Below are 17,811 nucleotides of genomic sequence, written 5' to 3' on the forward strand. Positions count from 1 at the left end.
TGTCATGTCCCACGCTGGGGGGAATGCATCGCATCTACACGCTGAGTTTGGCTGTGAGAGTGGCCACATTTGAGTAACATGCAGGCTGTCAGGAGGAAACCCCCAGGCACAATGCTACTCTAGGCCTTGTTCTTATTGCAGGTGTATAGGCTCAAAAGTGTAACCATTAGTATCATGGGCCCACTGTTGGGCCCTCCTTCCTTCCTGGTTCTTGCCGTTGCACCTAGAGGTTTGCCGCTGCTCTCCCAGGGCCCACTACAGTGACCACCCGGCCAAGAGCCCAGTACCCCCCCAGTTGTTGTTTTTGTTTCCACTATGAGTATATATAGACATTACCATATACCCTGGGCATATGCCCTGTATAACTCCCTGTCAACCATTTATATCCTGTCAATAACATCCCATATCAGTATTCCTCCGCTGCCATTGTTGAACCACTCTGTGATCCAAAACTTCCCGTAAAGTGAATCCCAACATAATGTCAGCTTCAGAAGAGTCTTAGATCACTGAAATTCATATATACAATATACAGTATTTCCCCAGATCCACCATAAAACCTTTTCCCTTGCACAGCAATAATCTTTTAACTTATTCATATCATATTTCCTGAAACTGATGTACAGATTCCAACACTATAGTTTTCAAACAAGGTGACATTTGTGCTTACTATGTGGTCCATATTTTAGGCTGTACAGTTTTCTAAATTTTTTAGTTATCCTATGTTTTGTCTTATGGTTTTCATTATTAGTCTGTCATCCCCGATATGTTTTTGGTGTAATATTAGCTGTTTTATATTTATCCCCGTGTACTCTCACATAACTCCTCTTTTGCCCCCTTATTTACCTTTGTTCCATCCATTCCACATCCATTTTCCCCTCCCCTTAGGGCCCACAACGCCTGCCAATCTAATACCCTGGGAGCCGTCCTTTCTCACGAAAGATACAGTTCTCTCTATTCAACGGCATTAGTCTTCCCCAGGATATGGGTCCACCCCACCCAATGGTAGAACCCACCTTGGCAAAATGAGCCTTCAGCTATTCCGTCCGGAGTCCGTCACGCATCAGACCATACCCCCTGAGCGTCCTAACCAGGTAACCCTCCTACTTATACTTTGATACGTTTTACTCAACATTTAGTTCTCAATGAACTTCTGACACTTTCCCATATTCGTATGTGGCCCCTCCCTCCCACCTATTTCTTGGACAATATTACCCCTCTTCCCATCCCCAGCCCCCCTCAAACCCAGAAAACCCCACCCGAAGGTAACCCCTTGCCCCCATTTTGTCCCTTCTTTGTGCTCATACTTAGCGCCAGCTCATCACAGATTCCACCCCTGCAGACATTAACTCACATCCTTCCTCGACCCCCCGATTTCCTGTAAGCCACTTTTCCAGACTCTAGCTCTCTGAGGCAGTTAACTTATTTCATATCATTGAGGTCATATAGTATTTGTCCTTCAATGCCTGGGTTGCTTCACTCAACATAAGATTCTCAAGGTTCATCCATGTTATCACGTGCGATTGTAGTGTATTGGTTCTTACAGCTGAGTAGTATTCCATTGTGTGTATATACCACATTTTATTGATCCACTCGTCTGTTGATGGGCATTTGTATTGATTCCAACTTTTGGCGATAGTGAACAATGCTGCTATGAACATTGGTGTACATATATCGGTTTGTGTCCTTGTTTTCAGTTCTGATGGGTATATACCCAGCAGTGGTATTGCTGGGTCATATGGCAAATCTATGGATAATTTTTTGAGAAACCGCCAAACTGTCCTCCAGAATGGTTGGATCCTTCTGCATTCCCACCAGCAATGGATGAGTGTTCCCCTTTCTTCACATCCTCTCCAGCATTTGTATTCTACTGTTTTTTTCATAGCTGCCAATCTTATGGGAGTAAGATGGTATCTCATTGTAGTTTTGATTTGCATTTCCCTGATAGCTAGAGATTTGGAGCATTTTTTCATGTGCTTTTTAGCCATTTGTATTTCTTCTTTGGAGAAGTGCCTGTTTAAGTCTTTTTCCCATTTTTTAAATGGGTTGTTTATCTTTTTATTTTCAAGATATATGAGTTCTTTATATATGCAAGTTATAAGTCTCTTATCAGATATATGGTTGCCAAATATTTTCTCCCATTGTGTGGGTTCCCTTTTTACTTTCTTGACAAACTCCTTTGAGGTGCAGAAGGCTTTAATTCTGAGGTAGTCCCATTTATCTATTTGTTCTTTTGCTGCTCATGCTTTTGGTGTGATATTCATGAAGCCATTTCCTATTACAAGGTCCTGTAGATGTTTCCCTACACTGCTTTCTAAGGTCTTTATGGTCTTGACTCTTATATTTAGGTCTTTGATCCATCTTGAGTTGATCTTTGTATAAGGTGTGAGATGGTAATCCTTTTTCATTCTTCTACATATGGCTATCCAGTTCTCCAGGCACCATTTGTTGAATAGGCCATTCTCTCCCAGTTGAGAGGGTTTGGTGGCTTTATCGAATATTATATGGCTATATACATGAGGTTCTATATCTAAACTTTCAATTCGATTCCATTGGTCTGTGTGTCTCTCCTTATGCCAGTACCATGCTGTTTTCACTACTGTAGTTTTGTAGTATGTTTTGAAGTCAGGTAGTGTGATTCCTCCAATTTCGTTTTTCATTTTCAATACATCTTTGGCTATTAGGGGCATCTTTCCTTTCCAAATAGATTTCATAGTTAGTTTTTCTAGTTCCTTAAAGAATACTGTGTTGATTTTTATTGGGATTGCATCGAATGTGTAGATCAGTTTGGGTAGGATAGACTCTTAATAATATTTAGTCTTCCTATCCATGAAGAGAGAATATTCTTCCATTTATTTAGGTCTTCTTTGATTTCCTTAGGGACCTTAATGACCATGCAAAATGCACAAACATACGTATTATAGGCATCCCAGAAGGAGAAGAGAAGGGAAAGAGGAAAGAAGGGGTGTGGTGGAAAATAATGGCTGATGACTTCCCAAATCTACTGTGAGAGATGTATGTATATGTCCAGGAAGCACAATGCACCTCCAACATCATAAATCCCAACAGGCCCACCCCAAGACATATACTTGTCAAATTATCCAATGCTCAAGACAAAGAGAAAATTCTAAAAGCAGCAAGATAAAAGAAAACCATCACATACAAGGGAGGCTCAATAAGATTAAGTGGTGATTTCTCATCTGCAAACATGGAGGCAAGAAGGCAGTGTTATGATATAGTCAAGGTACTAAAAGAAAAAAATTCAAACCAAGAATACTCTATCCAGCTAAACTAGCATTCAAAAATGATGGAGAGTTCAAAATATTCACAGATAAACAGAAATTGAAAGAGTATGCCAACAAGAACTCTGCGCTTTAAGAAATACTAAAGGGAATTCTGCAGGAAGAAAGAAAAAACAAGAGAGGTAGAGTTGGAGGAGAGTGTAAGAACAACAAAAATACAAAAGGAGAAGGAATAAAACAAATAAAATATGACAAACACAAGTCCAATCAAAGTATGGCTAACTTAAATAATTCCTTGAAAGTAATAACACTGAATGTCAATTGATTAAACTCACCTATCAAAAGATTCAGACTGGGAGACTGGATAAGGAAATATAACCCATCTCTATGCTGTGTACAAGAGACACATCTTAGACCCAGGGATTCATGGACATTGAAAGTGAAAGGTTGGAAATCAATCTTACCAACAAACAATAACCAAAAAAAAAAAGGCAGGAGTAGCTATATTTGTATCAGACAAAATAGACTTTAATACAAAACACTAGTGAGAGATAAAGAAAGATACTACATATTAGTGAAAGAGACAATCTCTCAAGAAGAATGAACAATCATAAATATTTATGCTCCTAACAAGGGTGCCTCCAAATACATGAACAAACACTGGAAAAACTAAGTGAAGGAATAGATGCCTCTATAATTATAGTGGGGGATTTCAATACACCACTATCAACTTTGGACAGATCATCGCAAACAGAATTACTAAAGAAACAAAATATTTAACAGTATATTAGAGGAGCTGGATATAATGGACATATACAGATCATTACACCAAATACAGCAGGATATACATTTTTCTCAAGTGCACGTGGATCATTCTCCAAGATTGACTATATGCTAGGCCACAAAGAAAGCCTTAATTAATTCAGAAAGTTTGAAATCATGCAAAATAATATCTCTGACCACAGTGGAGTAAAGCTGGAAATCTGCAAGGGCCAGAGGCCCAGATTTCACACCAAGATATGGAAATTAAACAGCACACTCTTAGAAAAACTGTGGGTCAAAGAGGAAATCTCAAAAGAAATTAATTACTACCTTGAAACTAATGAAAATAACACAACATACCGAAACTGATGGGATGCAGCAAAAGCGGTACTGAGAGGGAAATTTATAGCCATAATTCATACATCAAAAAAGAAGAAAGAGCAAAACTTGAAGAAATAACTGCACATTTGGAGGAATTAGTAAAAAAAACAACAATATAATCCCACAGGAAGAAGAAAGAAAGAAATAACAAAGATAACAGCAGAACTAAATTAAATAGAAAATAAAAAAGCACCTGAAAAGATAAACAAGACCAAGAGCTGGTTCTTTGAAAAGATCAATAAAATTGAGAAACCCTTAGTGAGACTAACAAAGAAAAAAAGAGAGAAGATGCAAATACACAAAATAAGGAATAAGAAAGGGGATATCACCACTGACCCCATAGAAATAAAGACTACCATAAGAGGATTCTTTGAAAAAATATATTCCAACAAAAATGACAATTCGGAGGAAATGGACAAAATCCTAAGACACATAAGCAGCCTATATTGACAAAAGAAGAAATTGATGATCTCTGCAAACCAATCACAAGTAAAGAGATAGAATCAGTCATTAAAAACCTCCCAACTAAGAAGAGCCCAGTGCCAGAGAGCTTCACAGGTGAATTCTACAAAAGATTCTGGAAAGAACTAACAACAATCCTGCTGAAACTCTTCCAAAAAATTGGAACAAAAGGAACATTACCGAACTCATTCTACGATGCCAACATTACCCTAACACCAAAGCCAAACAAAGACACCACAAGAAAGGAAAATTACAGACCAATTTCTCTAATGAACCTAGACACAAAAATCCTCAACAAAATATTTGCTAAATGCATTCAACAAAACATTAAACAAATTACATACCATGACCAAGTGGGATTAATTCCTGGTATGCAAGGATGGTTCAACATAAGAAAATCAATCAATGTAATACACCATATAAACAGATTAAAGGAAAAAAATCACATTATTATACCTATAGATGCAGAAAAAGCATTTGATAAAATGCAGCACACTTTCTTGATAAAAACATTCCAAAAGATTGGAATACAAGGAAATTTTTTAACATGATAAAGAGTATATATGAAAAACCCACAAACAACATCGTTTACAATGGTGAAATCCTAAAATCTTTCCCTCTAAGATCAGGAACAAGACAAGGATGCCCACACTATGCCCTTCTATTTAACATTGTCTTAGAAGTACTTGCCTGAGCACTGAGGCAAGAACCAGATAGAAAAGGCATTCAAATTGGAAAGGAAAAAGTCAAAATTTCATTATTTGCAGATGACATGATCCTATACATAGAAAAACCTGAGAGGTCTACAACAAAGCTTTTAGAACTCATAAACGAGTTTAGTAAAGTCACAGGTTATAAGATCAATGCGCAAAAATCAATAGCATTTCTGTGCATCAATAATGAGCAAGCATTGAAAGAAATCAAGAAGCACATACCCTCTAAAAAATAGTCTGGAGTTTGTCAGAAGGATTGCCCTTATGCATACCTGAGCAGAGTCTCAGAGACAGATAAAGTAGATACAACCCCAGGTATTGGTTCTTTTGAGGGCTAAGGAGACCCACAGGTTCTATGGTCAGGGCAGATGGGGTTCACTGCCAGGTCAGTTGGCCCTTCTTTGGAGCTGGTGTTCGTGCATGATGGAGCTGGACACAGATGGGATCTCTTTTCACAAGACTTTCATGCTACTTTACTGGAATTGCAGTTGGTGCTGGGGTTTAAGATATATCTAGGGGATTTGAATCTCTGGACTGACAATATGATAGCCAGGCCCTGAGCCTCAACAAACTTCAACTCCTACACTCCAATTTATTGGACTTACCCCACTCAGCTAACATGGAATTGAAGAATGTCAACCACCACACAATGAAGCCTCGATTGCCTACAACTGAAAGCAGGAGGATTGCCTCCAGTATCCATGTGGAATCTAAGTCTCCTTTTGACATAAATGTGCAATGGACACAACCAATCCAAGGTCCACAGAGAAAATGTGGCGTTGGTGTGGGAAAAGTTGCCATGGTGGCTGCCGTGCGGGGAATGGGAGGAAGAGATGAGATGTGGAGGCGTTTTCGGGACTTGGAGTTGTCCTGGGTGGTGCTTCAGGGACAATTACGAGACGTTGTAGATTCCCCCAGGGCCCACGGGATGGAAGGTGAGAGAGTGTGGGCTATGAGGTGGACCATTGACTATGGGGTGCAGCAATGCCCAGAGATGTACTTACCAGGTGCAATGGATGTGTCATGATGATGGGAGAGAGTGTTGCTGTGGGGGGAGTGGAGTTGGGGGCGGTGGGGCTGAATGCGACTTCATATTTTTTGAATGTAATATTTTTTAAAAAAATGAATAAAAAAATTAAAAAAAGTTAAAAAGAGAATGAAATATTGATTTTAAAAATAAATAAAATCAAAATAATTTTTAGACACTGTTTCTTTCATCTTGATAAGATTCATTGCCTTGTACGTACACTAACAATTTCTTCCTTATATTCCTCCAATGCATTATTTTTTTCCATTTTATCTTCAAAGAAAATTTACATTACAGAAAAGTCACGAAGAAAACTTAGGGCATTCCCATATGCCCCATGAAAGAGACCTTGGACAAATAGGGGTAATATTACATAGAAATAAATTTTTATGGCAGGGACAGATGCTGGACATTGTATGTCCTGCCATGGCCCACTGAGTGGACCAGGGGAGAGTGTAAACTATTATGTAAACCACTGTAAATGTGGTGTAGCAGTGCTCCAAAGTGCATTCACCAAATGCAATGAAAGTGCCATGATGATGAAAGAGGTTGTTGATATTGGAGGAGTAGGGTGACAGGGGTGCACGGTATAATGGGACCTCATATTTTTTAATGTAACATATTAAGATATATAAGAAAAGTCTACAAAAATTTTTGTGCCTAGACATTTATTGGAGAATGGTTTAAATTCCAAGGTCTGGGCAATATCTGTGCTCCTTCCTACTACATCCCCTAGCCTCTCTCTGCAGAGTGTAAGGAAATATATGTATGTATACTAAGATGTGCACATGCATATATATAGTAATATGTATACATACAACTTTCTGTATCTGTATTTACCTACACTTGATTTCATACTGATTTGTCTACCTCTAAACCATTATCATATAGAATATTCTGTCCTCTTCCACATGCTTATCTGTAAGCTTCCAGTTTATTGTGACAAAAATATTTCCTTAACTATCATCTATCTATGGGTTTCTTGATTTTAGTGGACATGTTTAGAAATATTAGTATTGTTAGTCCAAACGTGGTAGAATTCTACTTTATCAACTAGAGTACAGTACGAATGCACAATTTCTTTTGACTTCATTTTACAGGCTCCATTTATAACCAATATTTCTTTTTCAGAACCTTTGCCCTCAGTCCCTGCCCTTGGGACAAGTTATATATCGTCGATATAGTTAGATTTGCAAGAAGTTTATTATATCTGGGATTCCTTTGACGTCATAATTGATTTTTAATTGGCATACATAAGCGTCACTCTTTGTGTTGTCAAGTTCAATGCATTTTAACAAATATACAGTAACATGCATCTACAATTTCAAGTTGCAATGGCAGATTATTTATCTCCTTGATACTTTCTCCAGTCTTTTCTGTGGATTACAGTGATGCATTCGGAGGCCTGTTTACTAACACAGGAGTTTTTGGACACTTTTCCATTGTTCTTCACCTGCTTATTGCCTGTCAACCCTGCAATTTGCAGTATAAAATTTAACATTTCAAAGTTAAAGCCATAAAGGAAAAAAGAAGGAAACCACACTCTCACAAACCAAAAAAAACAAAAAAACAAAAAATAAACAAACAAAAAAACAACATTTACTTTGTCCTGAAGGTCTGGGAAAGATTTTCTTCTCCCTCACCTAGCCACCTAATTGATGGTACCTATATTTCCACTGTATTACCTATTTTAAAAAATGCCAGGAGGCAACTGACACCTGAGATGGTCTTGCAACATGGTTTCTCTGTGAGAGGGGAGTCATTCTGGTGGTGCATATTCCCCACATCATGTCTGGCTTGGACAAATTAAAATGCAAGATGCTTAGCTTAATCAGCCTATGTTGTTTGCAGTAAACAAAAGACAGGCCTGGGAAAAATGTTGATAAAATCAGTAGTATATGTGACAAATTATTTTGCTGAAAATAATAATTTAAGTACTGTGGAGTGAGATGGGGTTTTTACTTGAACAGGAGAGACCTCCAGAAAGAAATGACAAGCTGAAGATTTTTAATTCTCATTTTATTGTAAAATCAAATCACAAGAATTTTATAAAACTACATGAGTAAATTATCATTCCCTGAAAATTGCAGTTCTGTTGTGGGTATGACTCAAAAACAGAGTCTGATCATGTGGTTAATAAATAACAAAATGAGAATAAATTCACAGCTTTCCCAAAGAATGTAAAGTGCATACAAATAATAAACCATTTTTCATATTCCCCCACCACTGATGCCTTGCACCAGTGATCCCCCTGCCATATTTGCCAAAAGAACACCCCTAATTTGTAGTTTTAACCACACATCTAAAATCTGCAGAGTTCATCTGTTCCTTCCTCCTGCCCTCACCACATTTCCATTGTTAGTTTAACCAAACCCCTACCCTGATCATTCCCACACTCTAAAATCATCAACTGCATGCAAGACCTTGAACAGCCATCACCCCCATCCACTGCCAAACCATTCATTACACCCTATCATGTATTTTGCCCATATTGAGCACCATCTCCCCACAGCCTACTCCCTTTATGTAACGTGATAGCATATCTGCCAGACTCTAGCTCTGTAAGTCTGTTCAACTTGCATTCCACAATCTTGAGAGTTTTAGGATGGGGATGCCCACTCTGCTACCAAATGAGAGGAGTTCTATCTTTGAGGTCATGCAATACATGTCTTAGAGTTCCTGGCTCACGTCAATGAACCTTTAAGATTCATCCATGTTGTAGCATGTGTCAATACTTCATTCCTTCTTACAGCTAAGTAATATTCCCTTGTATGTATATACTACAATTTGCTTATTATTCATCTGCTAATGGACAATTGGGTTGCTTCCAACTTTTGGCAATAGTGAATCAGTCTGTTATGAACATCGTTGTGTTTATATCTGCTTGTATTCCTGTTTTCAATTCTTCGGGCTATATACCCAGGTGGGATTGCTGGAACAAATGTCAGTTTTATACTTAGCTTCCTGAGTAACTGCCAAACCATCCTCCTCAATGGCTGAAACTATTCTACATTGCCACCAACAGTGGATGAGGGGACCATTTCCTCCACATCTTCTCCAACGCTTTTAATTTTCTGTTTGTTTGTTTTTTTCAAATGGCCTCCAGTCTAATACATGTAAGAGGATATATCATTGTAGTTTTGGTTTGAATTTTCCTTTTTAGGTCTAGGTAGTGATGTTGAGCATCATTTCATGTGCTTTTTTAGGCATTTGTGTTTCCTCTTTGGAAAAGTTTCTACTCAAATCACTTGCCCCCTTTTTTAATGGTTTGATTGTCTTTTCATTTTCGAGATGTAAGATCTCTTTGTAAATGCAAGATGTTAGGGCTTTATCAGAGAAATGATTAATAAATATTTTCTACCCTTCATTGACTCCCCTTTCCATTTCGTTTTTTTTTTTAATCAGGACTTCTTTTTTTAATTCATCTTTTTAAAATATTACATTCAAAAATTATGAGGATCCCATTCACCCCCCTCCCCCCTCCCTACCTCACCACTTCCCCCACAGCAACACTCTCCCCTATTATCATGACACATCCATTGCATTCAGTGAATACATCTCTGGGCATCGCTGCACCTCATGGTCAATGGTCCACATCATAGCCCACACTCTCCCATGTTCCATCCAGTGGGCCATGAGAGGATCTACAATGTCCGGAAATTGTCCCTGCAGCACGACCCAGGACAACTCCAAGTCCCAAAAATACCTCCACATCTCATCTCTTCCTCCCATTCCCTGCACCCAGCAGCCACCATGGCCACTTTTTCCACACCAATGCCACATTATCTTCGATTACTAACCCCAATAGTTCATGAATAGAATATCAGTAAGTCTACTCTAACCCTTACTGTTTCTTAAGAAAATTCTTTGAAGCCCAATATGCTTTAATTTTTAAGAGGACCAATGTATCTATTTTTTTTTCTTTCATTGCTTGTGGTTTGGGTACAAACTTCTAAAACCATTTCCTTCTAAAGGATTTGGTATAATCACAATTTTTGTATATTCATTCCTTCAATTATTATTTGAGCATTTTTATTATTTCAATAATTATAATAATAAACAAAAATCAGACAAAGAACTCATCACCTCCAAAACTTACTATGCTTCCCCTGCTGTATAATGCTAATATTCTGTTCCTATTCCTCTAGTTTATTTGTTTTTATATTTTGTATAAACCGACTAAAATGTCCAACATTATTCATATTCATATTTCACCTGTGGTTTCACTGTGTTATATAATTCTGTTTTATAATTTATCTTTCCTTCTAGTAATATATATGCCCTTAGACTTGCCTTTTTAATCACTGTCATATTCCTATAATACCTCTGCTAGTAACAAAGAGTATGATATGTTTTAACCATTTCTATTTTTGCATGGATAATATATCCTGCCTTGCAATTTATTTTTGATAAATTTTCATGTGTATACATTGGCATTGGCAACATATAATCTTTTCAACAAATGATCCTGCAAAAGCTGGATATATAAATGAAGATGAATGAGATTAATCACCTACCTAACACCACATATGCAAAATAAATTCAAATTGGATCAAGTACTTAAATATATGAGCTAAAGTTATAAAATTCTTTGAGGATGATATAGGGACAACTCTTCATTAACTGAGATTTGGCAATATATTCTTGGATATGATTCCAAAAGCACAGGTAATGAAAGAAATAATATATTAATATTATTTTCTCAAAAGTATTCATCAAATTAAATCATAAAGAGAATGAAAAGACAACCAACAGAATAGGAGAAAATAGATTCAAAAGATGTGGGATGGAAACGGATGAAGCCCAACCGATTGGCTTCTCTCTACCCTATAGAATTTCTAGGATTCAATGCCCATGGTCTCCTGTTGAGGAAAGCTAACTCTCATGGAGTGCTCGCCCATGCTGGAATGCCACCCCATGTAGGGAAACCACTCCATGCAGGGGTGCTGGCCCATGCTGACAGCTGGTACTGAAAGATTACACAACAAGAGACACAGAGGAGAGAAAATAAGAAGAAAGAGCAGAACTTGGAGTTGAGGTGGTTCAAAAGAGTAACTGCTTGTCTCACATTCCAGAAGGTCCCAGGATCAGATCCCAGAGCCACCTATGAGAATACAAGTAGACACAAAAGAACCCACAGTGAATGGGTACAAAGAGCAGACAATGGGGGAACCAGGGTAATAAATAAATACAAAATAAATATTTAAAATAAAAAATATAGCAGTTGAGGACATAATATACAGAATATATAAATATCATGTACATTGCCATAACAAAAAGAAAACAGTCCCATTAAAACTATGTCAGTGAAGGAATATTTCTCAGCAAAAGTTATGTAAATTGGTAATAAATATATGAAAAGCTGCTCAACATCATCAGACATTTGGGAAATGCAAGTTAAAGTTATAATGAATCAACTTCAAGCCCACAAGAAGGGCTATATTAATAAATTCAGGAAAAATAACAAGTGTTGTGGATTATGAAAAAAAATTGGAACTCTGGTGGATTGTTAATGGCAATGTAAAGTAGTGTAGGCACTATGGAAAATAATGTTTCACTTCCCCCAAAATTCACCTTTCAATATATATGACTACGCCAATGATTCTACCCTCCATCTTTCTGAATGGGATATGGATCAGTGCCTAGAGGTTTAGCCAACATTCTGTGATCATGAGAATAAAAACCACACAATAAGTTAATGAATACTGAGACCCTAGTCCTTTCCCTGAGGCGTCGTCCTAGTTCTGGGTTTCCTAACTCTAGTTTTGTGAATTGTGGGTTAATAAAGCCTTAATTTCAAAAAAACCTTATTATGTTTGGACATTCTTTACCTTGTAGCTGAATTTCATCCCTAACTAAATTCATTAATAATGATACATTATAGAAGGTTTTTAACTTTTATAACCCATAAAAGAATTGAAAAAGGATCAAAATATTTATTCCTTACAAAATGTATGATAATAAATGCGTTTACTGAATATTATCCTTTGATTTTTGTTCCACACTAAGTAATTCCTTGAAAATCATAATATTTCTGCAGAAGACAGTATAGTATAAAAGAAAATCCAAACACATGGCATAGAAAAACATCCCAAAGTCAAAGAAACATTACTTGCATAAGAGAAGAATGGTCATGAAATTTAGGTTTAACTGCAAGAAAATTTGCTAGAGGTACTGCAACTTCACTTCAAGTCACCTCTCCTCGTAACATTGGATTGTCCATTGCCTGCCCAGTCTCTACTCAACCCCCATTTCTCTTTAACACTTGCATGTAGGAAAAGGCCAAATCCTGCCAGAAGAATGTACCAAATGTTTCAAAACTGTTTCATTTATTCAATTCCTAATTCCTTTTTGTCTATTTCCATTTGAGATATGACCTACTCCCATCAGAATGCATCATCCCCGGTTATCACTACTAGAATGGAAAACTTTGTATATATATATATATATGAATAGCTCAGTCAAATGTGACAATATATGCATGAGAACAGATTGGTATCAGTGAAACAATAAATACAAAGCTCTGGCAATCAGTGAACCAAACACGAGTTACTAGGATACAATGGGGAATATCGAGGAAGGAAAAAAAGCTGATATTTTCACTTATCCTAGAAATGGCAAACAACACAATAGGAGTATGTTGGGAATATTTACATCTCAGAGTGCTATGTCCTTCTGGAATAGAATATCCCAATAAAACTTAATTGAACTGAAATGAGTACCTGTCGTAGACTCACTGAATAGATGGTCACATTACTCCAACTTTCTCTTATCAATACCTTTTGCAATAGGACAGTGCAGCTCCATCCAAGAGGAGAAGTCCCTTTTCCCACGTTGAATAAAGGTGGAAATGATGATCTTTTATTTGATTTGGCCAGTAGAATATGGTGTTATTGACAGCGGACCTCAAGAGATCTCTTGAGTGTTTCTGCATTTCACGCTTATATTCCTAACTCAGCCATGAAAACAATTCGAGTCTGGTCTGCTAGAAGATGGGAGGACAAGTGTAGGGAAGGCCAGCATCCCAGTTACGGCCACTCTAGACCAATCTGAAGACTATGAGGCCAAAATTATGTGAGAGCACAACCAAGAATTTCAAGGCATCCCGAGTTGACTCACATGTGATCACAGACACATAAGAAAATGGAATAGATTCGAAGAATTACAAACCATTGGTTCCCAGATAATAATAAAATCAATATCTTTAACCATTTACTTTATGACTCAGGTTATGCTGTAATGGTTATGTACATAATAATGAACATTGAGATCACTCTGAATGTTATTTAGACTTTGATATATTCAGATAAGCCTCATTCTTCAAAGTATTTGCATTATTTCAGACATTTGAATGTCACTGATGTTCCTCTGGTTTTTCAAGTTTTCTTATATACCTGCACTTAAAAATAACCACAAATAAGTTGAGCTTCCAGATAACTAGGAGAATTTGAAAAGACCTTCAAATTTCTGTCTGCACAATTAGTGAACCTGAATCAGAAGTCTCCAGTACCAGGGGAATTTTGAGGGCAGGAATCCAAACTCTTATGTGAGCCAATCTTTGATCATGAGGATTGAAGAGAATTTTGAAGAAAGTATGATAAATAGTATCTTAGTAAGTACGTAGTTTGCTCTCTCACCTGATATTTCCTGTTTACATATTTTAAAAGAGCAGACACATTTCTTAGAGATATTAAGGAGTCATACTTGTAGGCATCAGAGGAAGTTTACAAGAAAAAAATGGGAATATGTTCCAACAAAATAATATAGAACATGGAACATTGCTCTGTACACAAATTAAAATACCACCTCACATATACTCACCAAGGTTTCTTACATCAAAGAATATGGGCACATCACCAAAAAGCAATCTTTTATTGTAAAATAATGCATTATTTATATTTTCTTTCACATCTGTGATATCTGTGATACAATGGCCATGCCATGTCAAATATTCTTACAAATTTGTCTTCCTCTAGATTCCACCTAAAGATGTGCATTTAGTAAAGAATTTTACCCTGTGCCAGAAACATGAAATTCACTGTGGACTGTAACCTGAAGAAGAAACAAGATCCTACAGAAGAAATAAAATGAAGTGATCAGATTTAAGAAGGAGAGTTGTGTGAGAGTTGATATTATCAGAAACTGTATATAATTTGAGATATAGAAAGCAGGATGTACACAGAACCACAATGTGGCAATGTCAGAAGTTCCTGTAAATTATAATAATGGGTTTAAAAGCAATGTCTCGTTTCTTCAATAGAAACCAGACAACACATAAATCTTTCATTAAAACAAAAATATATTGTTTTTGATGACTTCACAAAAATATTTGTCCTTGAAATCCATGTTTGCATTATGTTGGAATTTGCAAATTGTTTCTCTTGCAAGAATGAGAATAGCATTGGGAAATTGGAAAAGTGAACAAATGGAAAAAGTGTTGGAAATCTAAGAGACAGATAAAGTTTAATAAAGTATTCAGCTTAAAATCCAAAGCTCTGAAACTCTGAAATGAATAGAAAGAGACAGTTTTTACTTCCATATTCTAATTAAAGAATTACAATATCTGGATTTTTCATTGAGTGCTGCATTCACAGGCACTTCCTCAAACCAAGGAATAATGACACCTTTATATTTTCCATCCAAAGAATTTTTTCAAAGCACCCTTTATGTCTTTATTCCTCAGACTATAGATGAAGGGGTTCAGCATGGGTGTGACAACAGTGTACATCACTGAAGCCGGAGCAACTGATTTTGTATTGTGTGAAGCGGCAGAACTAAGGTATACCCCTATGCCCGTACAATAAAATAAGGAGACCACCAAGAGGTGAGATGCACAGGTGGAAAATGCTTTATACTTCCCACCTTTTGAGATTGCACATATGGAGGAAACAATCTTAGAATAAGAGAAAAGGATCCCAGCAACCGGACCCCCTCCCAGCACTCCAGCTACAAAATACATCACTATGACAATGATGAATGTGTCAGAACAGGCAAGTTGGACCATCTGATTAATTTCACAGAAAAAGTGGGGGATTTCCATGTGTGTACAAAAGGACAACTGCAAAACCAGTGAGCTCTGTAACAAGGAATTCAGGACAGTCATGATCCATGACCCCAGAACCAGCAGGACACAGATCCGGCGGTTCATGATGACAGAGTAGTGCAGGGGATGACAGATGGCCACAAAGCGGTCATAGGCCATTGCAGCCAGGAGGAAGTCCTCCAATGCTGCAAAGAGCAAGACAAAATATATCTGTGTGATGCATCCACCATAGGTTATTACTCTGCTTTCTGTCTGTATACTCACCAGCATGTTTGGGACAGTAGTGGAGGAGAAACAAATGTCACAAAGGGACAGGTTGCAGAGGAAGAAGTACATGGGTGTATGGAGGTTGGTGTCTGAGATGATGGCCAAGATGATAAGCAGGTTCCCAGTGCAGGTGACCAGGTACATGGACAGGAACAGCCCAAAGAGGAGGGGCTGCAATTCTGGTTCCTCTGATAATCCCAGGAGTAGAAATTCTGAGATTCTGGTATCATTTCTTTGCATAATGTGGTAGATGTGACTACCTATAAGGAAAAAAAAAAATCAATAATTTTCATGTAAACAAGCACTACTATTCTAGCTGAAATGCTGAGATTTCTGTTTTAAAGCCAAGATAATTTGTATACTTTGATTAACCCCCTGGTCCTGGGGGACTTCTAGTGCCATCCCTGTTAAAGTTTTCCTTTCCCACTATCATCCTTTAATTTAAGCAGTCATGAAATCCATAGTTTCTATGAAATATCCTTTCATTCCTTGAGGTATGTATATTTAGTCTTAATAATATGCCATGCAATGTCTAGACAATTGGAATACAGTGCTGAGAAATGAGGATAACACATTTTTATAATACAGAAAGAATGTAACTTAAAGTAGTCATAGAGTATACCAGATGTCACAACATTTAAGGAGAAAAATAAAAGCTGGATAAATGGAGACAGTTTTATGGAGGTGCTGTTTTTTTACTAGTGTTCAATCATACAGAGGGCTGGCCAAAGCAGGAGTGCTGCCCCATGTGGGAGTTTCACCATGTGGAGGAATGCTGCCCCATGCAGGAGTGCCAGCTGATACAGAGAAGATGACACAGCAAGATGATGCAACAAGACACACAGAGGAGAAACAATGAGAAGATGTAGCAGAAGAGGGAGATGAGGTGGTGCTAAGAGAAAGATCACCCCTTTCCCACTCTGGAAATTCCCAGAATTGTTTCCCAAAGTCACCTAATGAGAATACAAACAGACACAAAAGACAACACACAATGAAGGGGAAATAGAGAGCCGACAACGGGGGTGGCAGGGGGGATAAATAAATAAATAAAATAAATCTTTAAAAAATGAATGGATGTGGCTAAGCAAATGATGGCAACAATTGTAGACTAAGAAAAAGCAGTGAAACAAGGAAAAATGCTGCTTAGATAGTGAAGCCAAATGAGTGAAAGCTAATGCAAAGGAATCAGGTGGAGAAAGAAGATCATTTGTTACATCCATTTTTCCCCGCACAACCAGTCCTTTTAAGAAGGCAGGACTCTGTATTTTAAGCATTCTTTATGCGTATAATCTTTTGTTGCCCCTAAAGTTTCTACCAAAAAGAGAGCCCTGCAGACATGATACCTTCCCCCAGCACTTATGAAGATTCTGTGATTCACCTAAAATTATCAAGGTGGTGCCTGAAATCACCAGTGCAGGCTATTCTTTGAATGAGGGATGAAATTGGAATCTCTGCTCCAGGAAGGGCATGGAGAGGACACAATTGTGTTTTCTCAAGACCAGAGATGAGTAAAGTAGACTTGAGAGGATGTAGAGGAAGCATTTAGAGATTCCGTGCATTTAGGGATTTCATTCCCATAAGTCTCATTAATGATTTATTCTTTTTGATTTTCTACTTCTTATAATTTACTTCTCTGGAGGTAAGAAAGAAAAAATACACTTGTTCCAGTTTTGACCCATGGGAGACAGCTATGGAGCTACATGTTCATCTGCTATTGCAGTGGACTCCTTTCTCCCAAGAGGAGGTCACCTCTCTTTAGATGAGTGCTCTAATATTGCAAGATTTCCCCAAATGATTTCCATATCTCTGATTTGGAGAGGGAATCAGGATATACCAAGACATCTTCTGCCTCCAATCTATCTCCTCTGGAGTTGACTTTCATACATGGTGCCACCATCTCTCAAGAGTATTTCCCCT

At 37.5% G+C, this 17,811-nt stretch overlaps 1 protein-coding gene across 1 annotated transcript in view; it reads right to left on the reverse strand.

The window, feature by feature from the left end:
* Positions 1-15,210: 15,210 nt before the first annotated feature.
* The window catches only part of LOC131276794 (olfactory receptor 7A10-like), a 35,933-nt gene continuing 33,332 nt past the window's right edge, over positions 15,211-17,811 (reverse strand). The window contains exon 3 of the mRNA XM_058290365.2: positions 15,211-16,154. Within this exon, the coding sequence (XP_058146348.2) occupies positions 15,211-16,154 (944 nt within the window). The remainder of the gene's footprint in view (positions 16,155-17,811) is intronic.

This window comes from Dasypus novemcinctus, chromosome 30 (genome assembly GCF_030445035.2).
Source record: "Dasypus novemcinctus isolate mDasNov1 chromosome 30, mDasNov1.1.hap2, whole genome shotgun sequence".
Lineage (NCBI taxonomy): Eukaryota > Metazoa > Chordata > Mammalia > Cingulata > Dasypodidae > Dasypus > Dasypus novemcinctus.